At 46.1% G+C, this 23,791-nt stretch overlaps 3 protein-coding genes across 4 annotated transcripts in view; 1 reads left to right on the forward strand and 2 right to left on the reverse strand.

The window, feature by feature from the left end:
• The window catches only part of EPS15L1 (epidermal growth factor receptor pathway substrate 15 like 1), a 40,254-nt gene extending 38,611 nt beyond the window's left edge, over window positions 1-1,643 (reverse strand). Inside the window, exon 1 of the mRNA XM_054174872.1 lies at window positions 1,585-1,643. Coding sequence (XP_054030847.1) covers window positions 1,585-1,614 — 30 coding nt within the window. The 5' untranslated portion in view covers window positions 1,615-1,643. The remainder of the gene's footprint in view (window positions 1-1,584) is intronic.
• A 2,537-nt stretch (window positions 1,644-4,180) lies between these two features.
• C31H19orf44 (chromosome 31 C19orf44 homolog) lies at window positions 4,181-10,385 on the forward strand. Its single transcript, XM_054175422.1, has 8 exons — window positions 4,181-4,579; window positions 4,662-5,300; window positions 5,967-6,342; window positions 6,906-6,982; window positions 8,122-8,593; window positions 9,419-9,514; window positions 9,643-9,809; window positions 10,262-10,385. The coding sequence occupies exons 1-8, from the start codon at window positions 4,181-4,183 to the stop codon at window positions 10,346-10,348; spliced, it is 2,313 nt and encodes a 770-aa protein (XP_054031397.1). The 3' UTR covers window positions 10,349-10,385.
• Window positions 10,381-22,787, reverse strand: CHERP (calcium homeostasis endoplasmic reticulum protein). 2 transcript variants are annotated; one of them, XM_054174856.1, is made up of 18 exons: window positions 22,687-22,787; window positions 22,408-22,581; window positions 21,673-21,854; window positions 21,271-21,408; window positions 20,913-21,064; window positions 20,449-20,560; window positions 20,017-20,106; window positions 19,240-19,474; window positions 18,732-18,907; window positions 17,931-18,327; window positions 15,806-16,044; window positions 14,861-14,994; window positions 14,482-14,568; window positions 14,045-14,194; window positions 13,825-13,941; window positions 13,256-13,350; window positions 12,731-12,916; window positions 10,381-11,575 (listed from the first exon to the last, which is right to left on the reverse strand). In XM_054174856.1, exons 1-18 carry the CDS (start codon window positions 22,709-22,711, stop codon window positions 11,571-11,573), a joined length of 2,694 nt encoding a protein of 897 aa, XP_054030831.1. In that variant the 5' UTR covers window positions 22,712-22,787; the 3' UTR covers window positions 10,381-11,570. The 2 variants fall into 2 exon arrangements, with proteins under 2 accessions (XP_054030831.1, XP_054030830.1); XM_054174855.1 differs by lacking the exon at window positions 10,381-11,575 and having other exon boundaries at window positions 12,723-12,916.
• Window positions 22,788-23,791: the final 1,004 nt, after the last annotated feature.

Raw genomic sequence — 23,791 nt, forward strand, 5'->3', positions numbered from 1 at the left:
CCAAAGCTATCAGAGAAACCTAACAACTGGAATTGGCTTCATTTAACTCCAAGAAATTAATTTCCAGGCTCGTTCCTCAACTGTTTTTATGCATTGCCAGTTGAAACACAGGGAAGTGAAATAATAGTTTGCACACTGCTAGACATCCAAATGCTCTTTGATAAAAACTTAACTCCAGAGAAGAGAACCATAATAAAATTCATCTATGAGAACTTCCACAACAACAAACTCTTTCAAGTTGAGAGTTTATTTTACATAAGGATTCTGCACGTCACTTCATTTGATTTTTTTTTTAATAACAGTTTGTGCATGCATAGATGTTTTTGGCTGCTTCTGAACATGTTAATTTAATTAAACAGATGTTCATCAGGACACAGCTAAAAAGCTGTGTGCTCTTTTAATAAGGCACACGGCAAATGACGTATTACCCAAGCACCATATAACTCTATTGAAAGATAAGTTTTCAGAGTATTATAATTAATGCCCCATTACCAAAAGAAAATCATTATATGTAAACAATCTGAACTACCAGTAGCAGTTATTCCAAATATCTGACTGGCCTGGCCACGGAGTAAAAAATAGTTTTAATTCCATGGCATTGGGGGTGGTGGGGAGTTGCTTCGCTTTTGTTTTAAAGCAAAAAAAAAGTTCCATAATCTATGAAGATCATCAGTTTAAAGAATAAACTGCAATCACACGGTTTAAGTTTAAATTATTTGAATAAGGAATGAATTTAAAAACTCTTAACACCAACAATAACCTACCCAAGGATCCCAAACATTAAAGCAGATCTCCCAGAGGCATGTCACCCTCCTTGCACGACCCAGGCTCCAAGTGTCTTCCACCTTCCTGCAGAAGACATTCTCCTGCTGATGGGTAATACCGTCCTTCCTGTTTCTCCCTATTGAGTACTTTACTGGCATACCTACACCTATAGCTGTAACTACCCCCACACCTTCCAAACATTTAGCTGTTGGGTTGTCATGACTGTGCAGGTAGCATTAACACCGTGTTACAAAGACGAAAACAGGGAAACATGACCAAAGCCAGAGTCACAAGCAAGCCCTATCCCTCCCGCAGCTCAAACCTTGACTTCAGTCCACCGTCTGTGGTTAATGCCCGCTGCTCAAACCCAGAGCCTGGAGCCAGGGGAGGGAAAGCTCTCAGAAAGCCTCGGTGCTGCCGTGCCTCTTCCCCAAGCACGGCTCCGGGGGCCTCTATGAGGAGAGCGCCTTTTGTGCCCCCACTCAACCGGACGGCGCCTGTCCCCAGAGGCTCTGCCCCGGCCCGATTGCAGGAGACAGCCGGGGACCACTCGCCCCGCTCCGGCCTGTTCCCCGCCGCGCACCGAGCCTCTCCCACCGCGGGCCGAGCCCTCCCCTGGCCGCGGGGAGAGGCAGGGCCTATGCCCCAGTGCCGACCCGGCCCCGGATGCACCCGCCTAAGGAAGCGGGAGCAGCACCGGGGAGGGCCCGACTCCCCATCCCCGATCGGTGCTCAACCGTCGGGACCAGGGGGCCGCATCGCCTCTCAGTCGCGTTTCCCCTCGGCAGCGTCCGGCCGTCGGCGGGCCGGGCTAGTTACCTGCTGGCTGAGGGGGATGAGCGCCGCCATCTTCCTCCCACTGATTCGAGCAGCAACCAGGGCGGGGGGAGGGGGGGCGGGGCGAGCGGGAAGAGGGGCGGGGGGAGGGCGGGGGCGAGCGGCGGCGAGAAAGGAGGCCGTCTGCGCCTGGCACCGTGCGACCCCGCTGGCCCGGGCGTCGGCGGGCGGCAGCCGGGGCTTGCCGGGCTGCTGCTGCCTGGCAGCAAGTTGAGCAGCTCAGGACACGCGGGAATAAAACGGAAACAAAACCGATGCGGTTTATCTGTCCCCGGCAGCCGTTCCTCACGCCGAGAAGCTAGTGCTGCTCTCGCTGTCCCGTCCTGCAGCAGGCTCTGCTCCCAGCCGCGGCTCTCCTCCAGCGAAGCTGGCGGTGACCTACCTACGCTGTGGACAGAGTAGATCTAGGGAAGACTGCAGCTTCTGCCAGGGAACTGAATCAAAGCACTGATCGACCTTTTAACAGCATGACCTGCATCCAGCGTTCTCCTGGACAAACCTATTTGACTTAATTACACTGAATCTTGTCAAAACTGACCTCACTATGATTCCTCTACGATCACAAACAACAAAGCTAACAATGTAAATATTGAACAGCAGCCTGAACGAGGCTAGATCATTGTGGCCACCGAAAAGCCGAATGAGCAGAAATTTGTTGAGGAAAAAAAGGTAAAGTGTGACTGTTCTTACAGCAGAACTTCAGTCCTTCATCCCACAGCATCAGTGGACCTGTTTTACAGAGGACAGCACTCAGACAAGCAGAAATAAAAGAATTTGACCTCAGTCGTCCCACAGGCTGGAAACTGGCCAGGCTGAAGTTGGGGGTTCCACAGATCCCCCCAGTTCCCCTCTCCTTGACATACAAACTGTCCAGCCACTGTCAGGATAGCTTAAAAGTAAACATGAAATAATCATGGGCTCTGGGAGCCCATCTTCAGGTTTTGCTACATCTACAGCATTAATTCTTAGGGGCTGGGATGGAAATACAGAACTGAATGACCTGAGAAGGGATGAAGGAGGTGACAAGAAGTTACAGTAAATCAGACAAAAAATATGCACATCCTTGATGGTCGAATTCCTCCCACCATCACCCTTCTGGGATGTGGACACATACAATTTATTTTAACACAACTTCCTGGTACTGAATGTGCTCATTGCTCATTTCTGAAATGAAAATAATAATTAAAAAGAAATCAATCAATAGACTACATTTAAACTGTTTCACCTAATATCCAATCTAAACCTCCCCTGGCACAACTGCAGTAACCCCTGAAACAAGGTGTACAATAACTACAGCATCTTAGCAAAGCTTATCTTCTTAGTTTGAAGCATGTTGTGAAACATGCTCTGCACATTTGACATGCCAAAACCTTTAATGAAGTAATGGAAACCTTATTATCATATTTCTTTAGCAAAAATGAGCATGAATTTTACATTGAATATTAAACCATAAAAGTGTAAAACAGTCCAGGACCTAGTATTTTATTATGGGTATTTTCAATACATTTTAGCAGGATTAAGGTATTTTATTAAAAATTACAAACTGGTCACAAAACGTAGTGTTTAAGATTTTTTTTTAAATCCTGGTTTAATACCACTATTACAAGCCATAACTGAGATGTGAGCGTCTCTCAACTAACAACTAAAGCTCTTCCTCCTTGTGTTCTTCACCGCTTCATCTTTTCTGTCTTTTTTTCCTCTCTAGCTCCTTATTATACAGTTGCTCAAAGTACTTTTCTTCTGTAATGCCTTCTTTTCTCCTGCTCTTCCTCAGTCTGCTTCTTCTCCATTTTCTTTTCAAGACCTTAATATTAAAGATTGCCTGGTTTTGCTGCTATCAGTTATGAACCTCTTGGTTCTTGATCAGATTAGGCAGACTTTTTTAAATCTAGCAATAAAGAATCAAAACGGGCACAATAATTTCATTTTACCTTGTTCCTCCCTCTGTTTCATCTCCAAAGTCCTCTGCACAGACCTCATAATCTCTTGTCAAGTTGTCAAAAACTGCCAGCCCGCACCTCTGAAGGAATAGGGTAAAAACCACCCTAGGATGCCTCTTTGTTTTCATTTTTTTTTTCTTTAACAATGTGCTTATATCATATATTCAGCGTAAAACAATTGTGTCTCGAACCCCACAGATTTTTGCAGATTTTCTTCTGCAAAAGATTCTCCCGTTTTGGACAATTGTTTTCAGCAACCAAGTGAGGGGAGCTCCCTCCCCATCAGCTCCCACACTCACAGCCCTTACTGGCAGCTGCCCCAATGCCTTCTCCACCCCCACTACCTTCACCCAACCTCCGTCCTGGAAACGCACCGTGACCTAGATAGAGCCCAGTATGACCCCGAGGTGCAGGACCGGGCCTAGCACTGCCACAGCTCACACACCTCCAAGCCACATCGACCCGCAGCTTCGCGCTTTCAGGGCCTCGTCCGTCCCATGACAGGATCTGATTGGCTGCGCTTCCTTAACTGTTTGTGAAGCGGGATCAGATTGGTTCAGCAACCCGCGGGGAGGAGCGGGTCGCCACGAGCCCACGCGGCGAAACTGTAGTCGGCGCACTGGTGGGCTGGTGGCAGTATGCCTTCTCGGGATTGGTTGGCATGCGTAGGTAGGAAGGCTGTGCGACGAGCCAATGAGGGACTGGGATTCGGGGGAGTCAGTGTCTCCGAGGTGCAGCAAGGCGCTTACTGCTCTGGCCTCGGCCTGGGGGAGCTGCTGCTTCCTCAGGGATCTTTGTCCTGCATAGCTCCGATCGCTCGGGCGCAGAGGGCACCTGCGAATGGAGGACAGGTGAGACGCCAGCGCTCGTCCCGGCCTCCGCGCTGCCTCAGCGCTAGCCGTTCTCGGTCCGTGCCTGAGCAGCCGCGGACCCCGGGACAGTGCTTGAGCCGTGCGTGGGGAGGCCCCACAGCGGAGAGTGGGAAGAAGTGGCCCGGTACAGGCTGGGACGAGGGCAGGGCCGTGGGGAGCAGCAGTGTCTGTTCAGTCCGGGGAGGTAGAGCTGAAGTGGGGCGCCTGTCTCCGCCTCCGACGGCTCTTGAAATCCTCTTTTCGGCAGGGACACAGCGTTATTCCCCGCAGAACCTTCACATCCGGGCTCATCCTTCTTCCTCGCTCCTGTTGTGACGTCTCTGTGACTGACGCAGAGTTGGAGAAAACTAGAAGAGCTCCGTTCAGCCGCAGCAGATTCCTAGAGATGCGCAACGAGAATGTGTACGGAAGCCAGCGGTGCCAGACGTCGGGAAATGCCGCGCACGCAGTTAGCGCACAGGTAGCGAGGAGCACTCCGGGTAGCGCTTTTCACACGGGGTCGAGCTCAATTCTGAGGAAGGTGGCACAACTGGAAAGTAAATTCATGAATCGAAGAAAGCAGATGGAACCACAAAACACTGATTTGGGTCTGAAGTCTTTAGTTGAAGAGTCCTCTTCATCTCCTTCCAGTCATGAACACAGGGCAAGGGGCAAGAAATACCAGAAGAGTTGCGCTACTACCAGTGGGAACATGACACACAGCACTGCCTGTTCTAAAGAAGAGGAAAGCATCCAAAGCCTTAAAAAGAATATTGTGATTAAACAGCAGCTCGGTTTGGATGGTGTTGAAGAAGAAATGAGAGAACTGATGGATGGGTCTTTGGATTTTTCTTGTAGAAATAAGAATTGGAGGGGTGTTGTGAGTGATTCTAAATGGGGTGTACAGGTAAATGCAGACTTTTCTGGATTATGTATTTTTATTTACATTTTCAGAAAACTGTGTTCAATTTGTAGGTCACTTTTCATTTAGATAACACTAGAAACAGGACAGGCTTGTTTGTCATATGAATTACAGGATCAACAAGGTTGGAAAAGACTTCAAGGATCATCAAGTCCAACCTGTCACCACAGACCTCATGACTAACTAAACCATGGCACCAAGTGCCACGTCCTATCCCCTCTTGAACACTTCCAGGGACGGTGACTCCACCACCTCCCCAGGCAGCACATTCCAATGGCCAACAACTCTCTGTGAAGAACTTTCTCCTCACCTCCAGCCTAAACTTCCCCTGATGCAGTTTGAGACTGTGTCCTCTTGTTCTGGTGCTGATTGCCTGGGAGAAGAGCCCAACCCCCTCCTGGCTACAACCTCCCTTCAGGTAGTTGTAGACAGCAATGAGGTCTTCCCTGAGCCTCCTCTAGGCTAAACAATTCCAGCTCCCTTGGCCTCTCTTTGTAGGGCTTGTGCTCGAGGCCTCTCACCAGCCTCGTTGCCCTTCTCTGAACACATATGATTTAACTTCACACTTTAAAATTACTGTGGTTTGGGTTTAGTAATTTACACATAATAAATGAGGTAACACATCAATTTCTTTTTTGTATTCTGCAAAAGGGTAAGAGTCCTGTTTCATCAGGAATGCCTCCTCCATCTCAGAAGGCAACTTCACCAACAGTATCACAGTATCACAGTATCACAGAGGTATCTAAAGCATCTTACTATAGCGAAGACTTGATGAAAAATGGTTTTGGTGGAATTAATTCACCAACATCTTCATTGGCCAGCAGAAACCTGTCAGTACAACATAACATGAGATCTCAGTCACTGTCCTCTGTGAAAGACAATACTGTAAAGATTACTCTGCCTCAAACAGGCAACACCTTGCAATGCCAAATGTCACTTGAAAGTGACAGAAGTGAAATAAAATCATTGGATAACTTGTTTTCCAAAGAAGCTGATTCAGAAGATTCCATTAGCAGCAGCTCAGATGGTAAGTTAGTTCTAAAACATTGTCTGGGTAGACCTGGCGTAAATGGTGATGAATTGGTTGATTAAAGATGGACACCCCACACCCCCTGCCATGGAACATTTGGAAAGGATTCAGTGGTGTAATTTTACAGGAATCAATGAATTACATGGATCTGTTTCTTTTTTGCTGGTGTAGTTGTAATTTTCTTGCCTTTTGATTTAATGGGTTCAGTTTAATGATGCTTCTGTGGGAATGCTTAACTGTCACGTTAACAGCAACATTGAGAATAGTTTTTAAGTATCAACAGGACAATGTTCTAATGGGTCTGAGTAAGAACAAGGGTAAATGAGGGGCAGCAAGAGCCCACTGAGCTTGGGTTTAGCAGGTGCACCAGCAGACAGAAAAGAAAACTTTACATAAGCTGCTGCTAAGTTCAATGTTCAGAGTGACTGACTGCTCTCACTTTATAGTATTATACTTTAAGGATTGCAGGCCTGCTTTATTTTGTTCCTTTTTCTTGCTTAAGAGAAAGTGTATTGTAATTTATATGCAAATACCCATGGCAATATGTCATTTGATTGCAGGCTTCAGACTGAATATTCTGAGCCTTGATGATTTGGCACCAAATACTACCAGTGCGGCAGTAGAATTAAAGTGGAAAGTAAGTGGAAATTCCCTACTAGCACCTATTCCTGTTATGCCTTTGGTGGAGGGTGGATATTCTAAAGTATTTCCATTCTACTCATGGGCTCTCTGCAGTGGGCATGTCTCACTCAGCTGAAAGATCAGAATTCTGCAGTCTGCTGAAACCTGACCACATTTTCACAGTATCACAGTATAACTAAGGTTGGAAGAGACCCCAAGGATCATCAAGTCCAACCTGTCTCGACAGACCTCACGACTAGACCATGGCACCAAGTGCCACGTCCAATCTCCCCTTGAACACCTCCAGGGACGGTGACTCCACCACCTCCCTGGGCAGCCCATTCCAATGACGAATGACTCACTCAGTGAAGAACTTTCTCCTCACCTTGAGCCTAAACCTCCCCTGGCGCAGCTTGAGACTGTGTCCCTTTGTTCTGGTGCTGGTTGCCTGGGAGAAGAGACCAACCCCTTCCTGTCTACAATTACCTTTCAGGTAGTTGTAGAGGGCAATGAGGTCACCCCTGATCCTTCTCCAGGCTAAACAATCCCAGCTCCCTCAGCCTCTCCTCATAGGGCTTGTGCTCAAGGCCTCTCACCAGCCTTGTTGCCCTTCTCTGGACACGCTCAAGTGTCTCGATGTCCTTCTTAAACTGAGGGGCCCAGAACTGGACACAGTACTCAAGGTGCGGCCTAACCAGTGCCGAGTACAGAGGCACAATGACCTCCCTGCTCCTGCTGGCCACACTATTCCCAATACTGGCCAGGATGCCATTGGCCCTCTTGGCCACCTGGGCACACTGCTGGCTTATGTTTAGGCGGGTGTCAATCAGCACCCCCAGGTCCCTCTCTGTTTGGCAGCTCTCCAGCTACTCACCCCAGCCTGTAGCTCTGCGTGGGGTTGCTGTGGCCAAAGTGCAGCACCCGGCACTTGGACTTGTTAAATGCCATCCCATTGGACTCTGCCCATCTGTCCAGTCGGTATCCTAGTGTCTGCAGTGCTGTAGAGTTCGCAAGGTGACACAGAAGGGCAGTGTTTTCATTTCATAGAACAGCAGCTGACCCTCAGTGCTATGCAGCAGACCAGATGAAGAATGGAGGCACATTCTAGGTTAGATTTTGCTGGTTCTCCTAACATAGAGCTGTTTTGTTTTATAGGAGACAGACATTCAAATTACTCGAGGATCAAACAGAAATCCAAAGAAAGATACATCCCTGGTGGCAAAAGAGCAGGCTTCCCTTAAAATGACAAGTGCAATAACTGGTATGAATGATGCTTCTGAAGGGGATAGTGAAAACAATGTGACAGAAGCTGAAATCTCTGAACATTTAAGTGGAGTTTCTGCAGATTCCCCTAGACACAAACAGGATTATCTATATCATGATGAGACAACTGTTAACTCAGAATATTCTGTAGACTTTGGAAGGTCTCTTGCTGCAACAGACAGAGGAGCTGTATTGAAAGAGTCAGAGGAGTATTCTGAGAGCTGCACCTATTCTGGAAAACGCCCATCTTCAGCATCGTCACCTTCATCTACCAGAAAGCTGTGTGGCCAGGTGTGCAGAGTCACTGTCAAAGAAACTGGGGTTCAAACAGGAGATCCCTCATTCAGCTACTGCTGGCCAAAGGGTAAGTTCATGAGATATTGCCCTACTCAGAGAACTTTTCACATTTATATGGTAGCCTAGTCATCCTTTATGGAGTTTGTAGTTTCAGTACTGGCTTCCCCTGGCAGACATTAAAAGCTTTCTAAAGCCCAGCATTCAATTCTGCTGTCAGTAGAGACCATTAGGATGGGACAACAGTGCAAAAACTTGGAACTGATTTCAGCTAAAAAAATTCCAACAGGAGCTTTGGCTGGCTGAGCTAGTGTTAGTTAGCCACTAACAGCTGTTAGTGACAGCTTGTGGTAGCCCGAGTGGTGTTCTCAAAAGGAATTGAACACTTCAGTTGTATCTTTCCTGTCATAAACAATCCTGTTGCGTTGTTCCTGAGGGTATCACCTATGGTAGAGTTCTTCCTTGCTTTGTGTCTATTTCTTGGGCAAGCACTAAAGCTCCATTTACAAAAGGCAGAGGTGACTTGCCTCTCTTTTTATTCCTCCCTCTCTTCATTTAAAGGAACAAATGGTAAGAGCTGCTTCTTCCCATGCTCAAGGAGAAAATAGCACCTCAGGTGTATTTGAAAACAGTAGCTTTTTCAAGTAGAAAAAAAAAAAACCTTTATTTGTACTGTTCAGGGTTAGAAAAGATGCCTCCTGCAGTGGCATGTAGCATGAACTTAAGAGTAAAGAACCTATGGAGGTCATAGAAGTACTGGAGCATTTTGTTAATGACCAAATTCCCTGTTAAGCTCTAGAATGGTTCTGTGGCAACAGCTGAAGCTGAACTGAGTTCTAGCACTCACCCTTTCCACCCTCCAAACCCAGTAACTCCCTTTTTATCCTATTCACAGCAAACACCTCTGCAGTACTTGACCCACCTGTAGGAAACAGTTATGTTGATCCAGTACCTATTGCCAGTCATGTCATCAGCATGGATGCAGTAGAAGGTACTGAAAAACATGTTTCTTACTATTTGACTCAATTTTATGTATCTAACCCCCCCACCTTGGATTGTTTAGTACTTACTCTTGGCCTATAACATGTCACTGAGATACGTACTCTCCATTTCTTGCAGCCCTGACAGCATATAGCCCATCAGTTCTTGTTTTAAATGCCATGTTGAAACAGCACTTGATGATGACTCAGAAGTTCCTAGAGAACATTCAGCACCTTCACTTATCCATTGTGGAGTCACTGGAGAATGAGCAGTTCCATTACCATACCCTGGCAGAGGCTAAAGAGGTATTTAGTATGGACCAGGCAGCAGCCTAAACCAACTAAGGGCATGTTCTTCCCCAAACGCTTCCAGTAGTTGCAGCAAACACATTATTCATTAATTAAAGTTCATGTTATCACTGAATAAATGACTTCATTTTAGTTGTCATGAGGTCTTGGGTGACAGGTTAGACTTGGTGATCATTGAGGTGTTTTCCACCCTTACTGAGTCTCTGATTCATAGACTCGTGTGATGTTTGTGTCCATATTAGTAACAAGTCAGGAGTTTATACAGTATGGAAAGAAGTCTTCCTGGAAGCCACAGTTTTGACAGACTTGAGCTGCTGTGCTCAAACCAGTGACAATCAGTTTCTGTGGCTAGTATAGGAAAATGCAGCTGTCCTGACATGAAGATTATTATTGAATACCTGAAAGTACTTGCCTACATAAAGAAATTCATGTATTAACCCTTTTTGCAGTACATCAAGGCTCACAGATCTGCACCTCTGAGAGTGAAGCAAACACGTGAAGAAAGTAGGAGAGCACAGAAGGAAAAGCTGCCTTGACTCTGGATTTTAAATAAAATTTCCATTTACACATCTCAAGCTAAAAGAAGAAACCCATCCAAACTGCACAGGTAGTTACTACAGATCCTTCCAGTACACAATTTTTGTAGGTGCTATGTATCTTAATATACATAATTTATTTTCTGTATCTGAATTTTGTAACCAATGTGTGTGATAGAGGGCCAGGCAGAAACTTTCAGCCAGACTATGCCAGTCTTCAACAATACAGAAACCAAGAAACCACTTCCTACTAGAGGGAGCGTGGTGTGTGCATGTTTATCACTTAGATCGTGCGATCTGTGATCACATCTGTGATCGTGGTCGAAGTGAAAGTCTCTGTACTACTGCAGCCAAGGAACGTGATCACAGTCAATAGAAGACCAGGGCAGGCTGTATTTAAACAGTTTTGTGTATAATTAACCTGGTTAGTTTACTAGAACACCAAGCACAGGAAAGTTAAGATGAATTCGCTGCAAGAAGGCACATAAACACCATCGGGGAATCCATTTGTTTCCAAGTACGAGCCACCAATTTATTTCTAGAAAAATGTTTATTGGAAGGCAAAACAATAAAATTCACAAGATGGTAACATACAGATGTTGTATGCTGATTCACAGACAGTTACAGTTCCACAGCTACAGCAGATCTAGAACAAACTGATAATTCACCATAGTAACTGGATGGGTTTAAGAGGGCTTCTGCTATACAAACAAATGACTCTGGTAGAGGTTACCACCACACAGACCTCGAGTGGAATGCAGTGTCAGGGTCTAACATCTTTAGCTGGTGGTCTCTGGAAACACTTACAAAAGGGTTGTTTCTCATTTAGTGTAAAGGAAGTTTCCGAGAACATTTCATTGTTAGAAACCTGCAGAGCAGAGAAAATTATTCTCTTCTACTGAAGTCTAAGTAGCTTTTATTAAAGGGTATATACAAAAATATAAAAAGCTTAAAGAATGTCTTCCATTACAAAGCGTTGAACATCCCTTAGAGCGCGTGAAAAGCTAGAGCAGTGAACCCTTGTGTTCTGACCAGAGGTGGGACTGCAGCAGCTGGTGTGTAGGGGCGTAAGTTGTATGGTAGGTTCTAACAAGCTCGCACAGTGCTCATAGGTCACCTGTACTGGAACTAGATGCGTCATTCCCCTTCTAGACATTAGGATACACTGCTCAGCATCAGTCTGACTTGATCCCAAGGCAGCACCCCTCCACTTCAAATAGAATTAACCTTTTGAGAGAAATAAACATACATTATAGAACTAGAGAATACACAACCATATCAGATAACGTCTGTATACTATAGGAATGAATAATCACAAAATCACCATCTTGCACCAGAGACAGCTTGGACAGGCTTTAATTCTGGTAGAAAACTAGTAACTAATTTTAAAATGTTGGGAAATAAATGGAAGTTCTTAAACTCACTAGACATGTCAGAGGAACGATTGCCCTTTGTTAAACACTAAACCCCCAACTGTTGAAGTACATGTCCTAGCTTTCCATTTTTTCACCACAGTTCTAAATGTGATTCATTTGTCACTTCCTCCAGACTTTAATCCGGATTTATACAAGTTTAATGTTTTGTAGAAGATGCAAGACATCTTTCTTCAGAGAGTTATTCAGGTGGTGAAGGGTCTTGTGTTTCACGCTTCACTGAAACAATAGGGAAAAGAGTTCTTACACATTCTGCAGTGACCTATGCTGTCTGAGATGTTTCATGGAGTGAGCTCTTTTAAGAAGGACTTTTTCCTTTTGGGTTGTATTTGAGTGTATTTCATTGCACAGAGCTACTGCAGCCACAGGCAGAAATGACTTTCCATTCAGCATGCCAATTTTTTTTCCTTAGTCATTGGCAGGTGTAGTTCTACATAACACAAACTCTGCAAAAATCCATCTTTTGGGTCATTGTCTCCATCTCTGAAGCAGCACCTCCACTCTCTCTGAACCATTTCTTGCACTGCAGTGAGTTTAATGGCAGTTCTGGCTTTGGCAGAACACAGCTAATTGTAGGGAACTCAAGAGTTGGGCAGGGCCAGATGGCACGCTCTAACTTCATTCCACCAGCCCTCTTGTGGTATGGCTCCCTCTGCTACTGCTCCTAGGTTTTGGACGGTAACACTCAGAAGACGCAGGCTTTAGGTTTGCAGCCAGGAAGTGGCTGACACAACACAGGCTCATTAATTACTGTTTCAGAAATGCAAATACAAAACAACTCCTCAAAATGAAAAGATGCCCTGTTCATCACGGCCTGTCCACTCACCAATTTTTCATCCTACCCCTTACATCAGAACTGAAGAGTTACCAGTCTTTTGATTTGGGTTTCCACTCTACAAGTAAATATCAAGCTGCACATATTTTAAATTGCTCAGAAACATTCACTTACATTCATCTCTGGCCTTCATGCGTGCGATAAATGAGTAACTTTTATTTCTTCGGTAGTTTTCATAGGGGTCATCTAATGCAACTCCCACTCCTTTATATTGATCCCATTTGTCTCGGATATCCCCTCCTTTAATTGGATCCTGAATTCCTTGTTCCTTGGCTCCCAATCCACCAGATCCACTCCACCCTGCAGAAAGGGCATGACAGTGCAGTCCTGTAACTATCACATCGGCATCACCCCTAATAACTTCCAGGAGGGCAAGAGGAAAGAGAGCACAAATCCAACCTGTCCAGCCAACCCTGCTGATCTACACTGATGCCAAACTCTCAACCCTGTCTTCCGTTTCCTTCCCAGAAAGGCAAATACCAACACTGCTTCATGTTCTACATACTCTGAGTAACTTTACACTGACCTTAGAATGCCATGGGATAACTAGTTATGAATATGCATTAATTAAATGTCTCAAAGAATGTACTGCCTGATTTTGTTTTCTGGCCCCAGTAAGATTCTACAACAGCATCCTACCCATTTTCACTAGCATTTGATGGCCTTTATTTTCTTCTCCCAGCCTTGATTCAGGGATAGCAGGCCCAGAACTGGAGCCCAAGCCAGCAGAGGAGCTAAGGAAATAAAAAGAACAAATTAAGGAACAAGTGATTATGTTCTGACAAAGCAAGGCTGTATCTATTCTGTTCAACATTAACACCCAATGCAATCCCATCCACTCTGCTAAATAATATTTTGTAAAGCTACTAGATGGTGGAGTTACAAAGGTGATGGAAATGCCCTCTACCTGCTTCTCAGTACAAGGGAAATCAAACACTGCAGTTTCCTTACACAGCACCCAGAGGACTCCTCCTGCTTCCTTGGAAGGCATACAAAGCCTTCAGAGCTGCACAGTGTTTTGTCACAACAAAAAGCCACCACAACAGAGCAATATTCTCGCTGGAAGCACACAGAGCATATCGATCATTTCTGCTTCTGCTTTTCTCCTGTTTGTTGAAATGTTTATTACACGCAGCTGATGAGAAAGGCCCTTGTTGGGACTTCTCCAAACAACCCAGGCAAAAAGAGAAATAACCAAACAAGCTTACGGAGGAGTGGGGCTGCGAGACCGGGATCGGCGCCGCCTTCCTGGCGAGTACGATTTTGACCTTGATCGGGAGCGCGATCGGGAGCGGCTGTGAGAAGAGCGGGACCTGCTCCGGCTTCTGCAGAGGGAAAGCACGAGATCAGACAGGCAAGCTACCGGAGCAGCACCCAAGGCTCATTGGCTGGCCACGGTTCCCAAAAGTCGGCCCACTGCGCTCTTACCTGGACTGAGAGCGTGAATAGGATCGTGACCGAGAGCAAGACCGAGAGCGCGACCTCGAATAGGAGCCAGATGACTTCGATGACCGTGAGTTGGAGCGGGAGGACGAGCGCCCTCGGCTTTTGGACCGGCTGCGAGACCGAGAAGGCCCACTGCACAGAAAAACCAGAGACACACCCCTGAAACTTCTGGGAGAAGCATGACAAACATGCACACTTCTCATCAGCTTCACATCACACACAAGCACTGTATTTCTGCAGCAATCCAGTGAAAACCTGAGTGCAGCAAAAACTATTTCCTGGAAGATAACAAAAATTCCAGCTCAGATATTCCATCGGTATGTTGCTGACCAGACTTTCCCTCTCCATTTAGCCCAAGGTAATTCTATCACTTTCCAACCAACCAGCATACATCAGAAGCAGCAGACAGGATCTCTTACCTATTTCTCTTCTCCTGACCTTTCCTCCGCCTTGCTCTCATTTTAGCTCTGAAGAACTCGTACAGTCCGTTCTGCTCCCAGCCTTCACTGCAACAAATCAACCACACACAGAGCCCACATCTGTAAAACTTCACTTAGATCAACAGAGACATTCAGGATTTCCACCAGATTTTGTAGGGAACAAAGGGCCCAGGGAAAAAAAATCTTGCAAGTGTCCTTGTTAAGATCAAACAGTCGTGCAGTTTAAAATACAAGAGCATTGAATTCAGCATTAAGAGAACCAAGACACAGGTGAAGGAAGAGAAAGACACTTCGTGGTTTCAGAGAGATTCTCAGGGGATTTTCCTTATCATATATTGTCAGCTCTACCCACTCTTACCTGTTTCTAGGCCTGTCATGAGATGGTGGACTGTAAAATGCCTCAACTGCAGCCAGTAGTCTCTCACTGGGGGGCATTGGGGGTGGAAGACGAATATCTTTAGGGTCTAAAGGTTTATACTCATGATCTTCAAGCTGCCAGAAACAAAAAAAAAATTACATTAGTATCGTGTGTCATGGGGGGGGGGGGCTATCTGAAGAGAAAACCCACACTTTTAACTCTCTAGGGACCTCACATTTCACTACTAGGAAAAGAAAAGTCATCCAGAAATAAAGATTATGTAGCTGACTCGATGCCTTTTTGCGCTAGCGTAATCATTATCAGTTCTCTGAGAAAGGCCAGCACTGCACAGGTTGCAGTGTTAACCGGTTCCCAGGTAGATAAAAGGCAGATCTCATCTATCCACTTTTGTGCTAATTTGCTGGCTGGAAGCCTGGCAAAAGTTGGTGCATGCTGAGAGTGACAAGAAGTTTGAGATGGAAGGGTCACCTCAAACACACAATGTATAAATCTATATCCCCAAAGATGCTGGTACAGAGACAGTTCCTGTTCTCCATCGTTCTCTGCTTGTATATGTAACACTAATGTTGCAAAACATCTCTGTAAGAACTCTGAATACTAAAAAGTAGTACACAGTGGCCACATCAAAGCTGCAAGGTCCCTCTGGTCACCTGAAAACCATGGGTAAGATTCTCAAGAGTAGATTAGTCTTTCACATACGTGAGATCAAACAGCTTTCCTCAGGACACAACCCTTGAAAATGTTAACATTTCCATTACCTTCTCCCCGCTAACCCTGCCCCTGTGTGCCCTGTGACAACCTCTGCTGAGAGCTGAGGAATGGAAAGATTTGAAGTCATAATGTCTATGTTAAGACCATTCCTGTTATTCATATTTTATTTTGATCTTTGAATCCTACTAGTCAGGGCTCATTGCAAGCACTTACTTTCACCAGTGGAGCCATCAGTCCAGCAGGAAGGTCGAAGTAGGGAACGTTTGGCACCAGGCTGGGATCGTCGTGGTTCATGTGAGGGGGGCCCTGTCGCCGCATGTGCGGAGGCTGCCCGTTAAACCCGTGCGGGGGAGGCCCAAAATCGGGGTGCTGCGGCCCTCCCCAAGGAGGGTGCTCACTGATTCCAGGATGAGGCAATCTGTGACCAGGGTGATGATGAGGAGGTCCAATTTCTGCAGAGTGGGAGGGTTAAAACATTTTATTTAGCTACAGAGAAAGGAAAGCAAATCAGAGATGTACTTCAATTAGTGAGTTCATCCTAAAAAACAATCCTGGCACCCAGAGCCTTGCAGATAGAGAAAAGCAACACAATTGGAGAACTAGAGGCTGGCTACTACAAGTCCACAGTCACAAGTATCTTGCAGTGCATCTCCCTCCCTGGCCAGAACAGCTGCTTTGAAGACATCAGGATACTTTAACCCTATGGCACTGCTTACTTTGGGCCATACCATGGACACAGGGTACCACAAGAGAGAGATGCTCATGAATAAAAGCTTCAGATGAAGCAGGGCAGCTACTGATGGGATCTGCTTCTGCAGCCTAAATACACAATTGAATCTCAGCAGAGACCTGTAAGTAGTTCTGACTCGATGCCAAATCACCATATGTAAAGAAATAAATATGGCAGGAATTAACTCACATGAGTAGGTGACAAGAAAACATTTTGTTTAAAGAAGTATTTTGAGAAGAGGTAGAGATAATATCCTGTTAAAACAGAGAAGAGAATGACATCCACCTAATCACTGATGGATGAGCCATCTGCCATCAATGCCAAGACGCCTTGCTGAACTCAGTGCACTACACAGAGAAGAATGCAAGACTGAAAATCAACATCATCTGCAGCAGGACCAACAGTTTTTCCAGGCAAAGCCATTATAGCCTCTGCCCAATCTACCCAAGTTATCTTCATCAAAACTTGAGCAGTGTGTCAGCATGGCTTCAGCACTTCCTCATTTTAGACATCTCTTTTAATAGATCCTCTCCTCCAACAACTTTCCCTGGAACAACAGATGTTTGAGATCACCACTACAATCCAAAAAGGAGCATCTTTTTTTCTGAGCTTAAACCCTCATCTCCCCCAAGACAAGAAGTTGTTATCCCTACTCCCTAGCACAAGTCTTAATAAACCCCTAAATGAAACAAATCCAAAGGGTGGGAAAGAAAAAAAGAACAATCTCTGCTGGAGAAAGTTAATCTCAATCCTAAGTATCTAGGCTCTTATTAATTGGTTTTCAATGTTTGTCAGATTTGTGGCACAGAATCTTTTAAGCTTGAAGTAGCAAGTCTTACAAAGGAACTATGTTGTTGTGCAAGTGGTTTGTCCTACAGAATCACAGTGGACTTTGCCCTGATAAGGATCATTCCAAAATAGTCATAACTTCTGCACGTGAAACACAAAACTACATCAGGGCAAAACTACACCAGACTGCACCAGGGAGTTCACAGCCAAACCTGAGCCACAAAGGCCAGGCAGGCGATGCACTGGCTGCACTCAGACATTCCTGTGCTCCAGCAAGAGAGCAAATCAAACAGGAAGAAGAACTGGGGGCAAGGATCGGTTCAACAGATACCATCGAGCCACACAACATTAAGGCAGACACTTACAGAGCTTGTCAGTAAAAATAAAAGAAGAGCCTGGATGAGTATATACACAACAAATATTTCCAGCCTGCCTTCCTCTTAACTTCCTCCACCTGTGGAGGGCACAGCTGAAGAGCCCTGGTCTGGTGTGCAGAAGATGGAATTTATAAGCAAACACCACTTCTCACCTTCAAGCTTACTATTTTATAGTGAAACAGTCACAAAAGGGGCATGTGTGGAGATGCTGACTGAAGCTGGGATTAGAGTGTCTTGTTATCTGCATCCATTAGGGAAAGCAAGCAAGCATCTGACTTCATCCTGTGTTGTCAGCAGTGCTGCCCAAGCCCCCAGACTCAGCATTTCTTGGGAGAACCACAAAGTCCACCACAAAACAGCTGTCACCCCAAAGCACTGAAGAATTTTTGTAATGGCAACCAGCATTGCAAGGTAAGAAAACCTGGCCTGGTACACACTTTACCTTGAGGAAAATCCCCCTGGGGGTAATCAAAACGATGAGGATAAGGAGGCCTTTCAAAGGGATGGCGAGGTGGAAAATCATCCTGCATGAAGCGAGGTGGAAAGCGGTTGAAATTATGCGGATGCGGGGGCTGGTTGAATTGGGGATGTTGCTGATGTGGAGGAAATGGGCCTCTGAAGTGAGGTGGCCGCTGCATTCGAAATGGAGGTTCCCTTTGACCCCCACCCCATGGAGGCTGCTCATGCTGGTTGTTCCATGGTGCTTCAAACTGGTTGTTCCACGAAGGATCGGGCTGGTTGTTCCAAGGTGTCTCTCGCTGATTGTTCCAGCCTTGATCTCTCTGTTCATTCCACATTCCTTCATGGTTGTTATTCCATGGAGGACAGTGAGGTGGTCCCTAGCAGTGAAGAGAAGATTGGTCATTGGGCTACAAAACCAAAGAAGCTATGTTTTCAAGTAAATCTGGCCTGTTAGCAGCATGCTCAAGTGAAAAGTACTTTCCAAACACAAGGTCTGAACAGCTGTAGCTTCAAAGAAAAGACAGGAAAGGCCAAACTGCTACTGAAGCAAGCAGCTCTATACCCAGACCAGCACTTCTTGTTCTCCCTGTTCACAGGGAAAATCTGATGGCTGACAAAGTGAAGTATTATTTATACTTTGAATTGTCTCAGAATGAGAAAGCCTGGCCTTTGAATCTGGATGTGTAACTCTCAACAGTTTTTCACCACACTGCCACAACCCAGATGGTCATTCTGAGCCTCCACCTCCCTCTACATCTTGCTTCAGAACTGGTTTTCTTACCTGTTGTTGGCCCCATGGTGCAACAGGGTGAGGCTGGTCAAACCAGGGTGGTTTATTTGGAGGAATCTGATCATGAGATCCAGGGCCACGTGGTCCAGAGGCAGAATCCTGCACTCCAGACCCTGTTGTGTCATAGTCTGTAGAACCAGCTAGAGGCAGTTGGGATTTACCATCATCTGGAACACAATGGGGACCATTATAAGCATCCAGCTCACATATGATTAATAAAATGCCAGCCCACCTACAACAGGCTCCATCTTAATTCCATTCAGTGTGTAAACGTTCTGCAGAAATCTGCTGCTGGGAGAAAGGGTTTCTGATCTCTTTAGCATTGTTTATGTTTACATTTGAGCATCAGACTGCACCAGCTGCAAGACTCCAGATAGTTTCAGGCTTTCACCTGAACCAAGCCTGCATAACCTGGCACCTCTCTACTGAAAAAGGAGCAAGAATACCTCAGTGTTGCCACCCACTGGTTTCTCCACAGGTCCCCTGAACACATTAGTACCTGCTTGTGTAACCGGAGCAGATGGTGGAGCAGAGGCTGGTGCTGCTGTGGGGGCTTGAGGTGGGGGTGTTGATTTCACCTCATTCTCTAGAGGTGGAATTTGTATTTGCTGCTGTTGCTGCTGTGTTAAACTGTTTACAAACTCTTCGTGTTGAGTTTTCAGGTTCTGGATCTGCTGTTGGAAGGCTACTTGTACAGGCTGTACTACTGTTGCGTACTCAGTGATCAAATTTGCCTGAGAAAAGGAGATAATGAAGAATAACAAGTTAACACTGTACCTAACACCATTATCCTCCCTGCTCATTCAGAAGCTCCCTCCCAAAAAATGCCTGAGAATGCAGGATGACCTGCAGACAGAACCCAGCCATGAGATATGGAGCTCTGGGAAGATTTCTGAATGATTATCTGAAGGCTGGAATCCACTGCCTGCATTACTGCCCAACTTTCAAGTACAGCTGAAGCTCAACAGCATCCATTACTAATGTAAAAACAAATAGTTCCTGCTGCCACAATAGTTCCTGGTCAGTGTATCCAATTTAAAGCAACAATTTCTTTGGTTTCCTTTTCACCAGATGTTCATTCTCACTGCCATGACTGTAGCAATTACAAACCCAAACAGACTTTCCAGGTGGAATCCAGCAGCTGGGTCATTGAGTGTTTGAAACCACAACACTGTTTCACTTTATTTTTGTTAGTATTTACCTTTCAAAAAAGGAAAACATTTCCTAAATTTGTTTTCAAAGTATTTACATAAATAAGAGTTCTTCTGTGGCTAACCTGATACTGGCCAAGTCCAAGAGCCGGGCTCTGTAGCTGCTGTATAATTGACTCATCAAAGTACCCATTTTTCTCCCATAGTTGAAGAAGCTGCATAAGTTCAAGAGAGAAAAATCTTTTAGAAATGAGGAATAAAAAGAAATTGAGGCACACCATTTTGATATCTCTACCTTTGTCAAAAGACACAGGATTTCAGCCCTTGTCTTTCAACCACCGAAAATCCAAATGCATCCATCACAACCTTTAAATAAAGCCTAAATGCTTGTAAGTTCTAGTGTAAGCATGAATTGAAACACACACTGTAAGAGATTTCATGAAGACAATCACACTAGAATATTCTCAGCACTCCTCTTCCATCCTCCTATTTGTTAATTTGCCTAGCACCAACCTAACAAAGCAAAGTATATTGTTAAACCTAACCCAGATACTCACTCTGGCAATTTTCTGTTGCTTATCCTCCTCCACTGCTAGAAAACTGGTACAGTAAATAGGCACAACCACCTTCTGCAAAGCAGCCAAAAGATCTCGCGCTTGCTTCCGCTGGCTTCGGAAAAGGAATGGGAAGAAAACGGTTACTGCCTTTCACTAAGGGCATCCTAAGAGTCAGTCCATCCCAACTTCCACTATACTAAAAGTAGCAGATTCAGAAAATGGAGACTTTTCCCCCTTTACATTTTTTCTGTAAAGCCTCATCTGGAGGGAAAAAAACACAAAGTAGGAAATAGCTGAATTTGATTACTAATGCACTTCTCTTTCTGCCAGTTATGTACATTTTAAGGCAACTGCTAAAAAAGTAATACATTAAAAAGTGGCTAGCCAGGCTAACAATATATCCAGCAGAGAGAGACTTTACCAAATTCATCTAAACAAACTGAAATCTGTAGTTTAGTTCATACCAGTGATGCAATACATCATTGATTAGGTAGATGAGATGTAAGCGAAGCTCAAAGTGGGCTCCTTCTGCCGTTATGCGATTTCGCAGGTGCCCAGCCATCAGCTCACAGTGTGCAGGAGATTTGGCATTACTAAACATCCAGTTCTTGCCAGCCTCAGAAAAGCAAATTTTAAACATTTTAAGTTAGTCTAACATGTTCACATCACACAGACTTCCTAGAACTCTGAAACAATATTGGGGAGGAAAGCTTTGAAGACACAGCTACCATCTCACTGCATGACACAACAGAGAACCTCAATATTCAAATTATCCTTAATCCACAACATCACAAAAGAATTGCTCCGATTCAGATCACTTACTGAAATTGCATCTTTCGTGCACGTGTCAATTATTGGCTGCAACAAGTTGTCAAATTCATTCATATCTAACTGGGTTTCCTCCAAAACTTTCTGCATTTGTTGCTCAATGGCAAGGGCTACTGCTGATGTGACTTGTTCCTGGATAACAGGTGAATGAAAAAGAAAAGATTACGTTTCACCCAACATTCTTTTGAAGAATTAAGAGTCTGTATCCCTGTTCTCTTAGCCATCAGTAGCTATCTCAAAGACCTTTTAACAAGCAACATGACCACATGTAGCAGCCTTCCAGTATTCGAAGGGGGCGATAGGAGAGCTAGAGAGCGACTTGTTGCAAAGGCCTGGAGTGACAGGAGGAGGTGTCATGGCTTCAAACTGGAGAGCGACTGCTTATCTTAAACCAACCTGTCTCATTGCAAGGAGATGCTGCTCCTGCTGCTGCAGGTTCCACTGACTCTGCTGGATAAGTTCTTCTACGGAAGGAGTACCCTGAGGAGCTGGGATAGGTGCAGCTGGTGGGAGAGATGGTTGTGGCAGTGGCTGGATCTGTGCAGTAGCCTCAATATCTTGACTTTGCTTGCACAACACTATCAGACAAAGCAAACTTTCAAAGTAAGCCTCACAGAGAAATCTACCACCACCACATACAAGAAAACAGTGATGATTCCAAAGCAGACCCACGTTCTTTGTGTAACTGCCTAAGCAAAATTAGAATTGTGCAGCCAAGGTGGGACAGGGCAGAAGAGGAGCATCAGCAACTCTTCACACACTTTCAAAGTAGTGACTCCAACACAAACCAAGCCCCAGAGCTCCTGTGCTGGACCACCTTACTCATGAGGGCCCTCGAGATGCTGGGCTTTGTCGTGAGCCTATCACCTGTGGTGCAGCCCTGCCTATCTCCAGACCAGCAACAGGGGAAGCATTTAGAGCCGCAGGCTGCGCTCGGCCCACTACCTGAAACTTAAGAGGACAGGGAGAGGCTGCAAATCAGTGCTGGCGGGTCAGAGCGAGGCCAGGAGGGAGAAAAGTGGCTCTGCCAGCCGGGGCTGAACGGGTCCGGGAACCAGTGGTCGCGGGGGAGGGGAACAGAGCCAGCCGCGGCCCTGTGCCGGCCCCGCACAAGGCGCGGGCCCCACTCACGCTGCTGCTGCTCCAAGGCCAGCTTGTACTTGTAATAGCCGTAGAAGTCGCCTCCAAAGAGGAAGGAGAATTTGGGGTTCTCCTTCTGCTTCTCCATCGTCATCTTCTCGAACTCGGGCCCGTTCCGCGCCACGAACTGCGCCAGCTTGTCGATGACATTCCGCAACTCCTGGTCTGTGGAGAGGCAGCGCCGTCAGCTCCCCGCCGGTCCCACCGCCGCCTCCCCGTTCTCCCCCACAACCTTCTCTCCCTTCCCGGCCCAACCCGGGCTGCTCTCACCGTCGGGCGGCAGCGGCATCTCCATGGCTGCGCGGACAACGGGGCGCCGCTGCTAGGCCCCACCGGCCGGAAGCGCCGTGAGACGCCAGGCGACACGCGCGGCCGCGCTTTACGGCCCCGTCGCTATGGAGACGGAGCGCAGCGCAGGGCACGTGCAGCCGTTCTCTCATCCCCCCCCCCGCCCCGCCTTCCCTTCCCTCCCGCCCCCCCCCCCCCCCTTCCGCTCCCTTCTCCCCCGGCGCGCGGCGATCGGGACGAGGCATCCCGAGGGGAGACCCGGAACCGGCGGCAGGCCTGGGCCAGGGCGTCTAAAGACCTCAGGCCGCTCTCTCAGTGCGGTAGGAGCCATCACGGCTCGTAAGTTGTCCTTCCCCAGCGCCGCTGGGGGAGCTGAGGCCCGCAGCAGCCGCTGAAGGAGAAGCTGCTTCTCATGCCGACCTCCTCAGCTCCGCTCCCCGCTGCGCGCTGAGCCGCCCCGCCAGAGCACTCCCCTCGGAGAAACATGTGGTTCCTTTACGTTTAAAACATCACCTCGAAGCTACAATTCTAACAGCATTAAAAGACAGCATGGCATCTAACATGTGTTTTATGCTGAGGTACAACCCATTGCAGCGGCACGTAAGGTGAGCAGGCCCTTGGCGTGGGGTGAAAAAGGAACACGGATGTGTAGGAAGCTCAATAGGCAGTGAATGGAACAGTTGAAGGAAGGAAGTGCAGATGGTATGCAGGGGCATTACTGAAGCAGTGTTGCTTCCTTTAAGTGAATTGGTTTAAGATAATTGGTTAAAGGTAATTATACAGTTAAAATGCTCAAGTAATTTCTGTTTCTTAACTCTCCTTTTGCAAATGAAACTCCATTATTTTTCAAAAGGGGATTCAAATTACACCACATTTACATACCTGCTGAATTTAGGAAAACACTCCTTCAAAAGCAGGTACTGATCTGATGAGTTTCACATCCAAGTCACAACGTACAAGGCAGAAATGTTCAGCTTTCTCTACTTAAGCAATTCAATAAATCCCATAAAGCCTCATCACACTTGAAAGACCACTTATGTGAGAGTTTAACATCAAAATTTGAAGTGGGGTCCAAATTATTTTGCTG

Source organism: Dryobates pubescens, chromosome 31 (genome assembly GCF_014839835.1).
Source record: "Dryobates pubescens isolate bDryPub1 chromosome 31, bDryPub1.pri, whole genome shotgun sequence".
NCBI lineage: Eukaryota > Metazoa > Chordata > Aves > Piciformes > Picidae > Dryobates > Dryobates pubescens.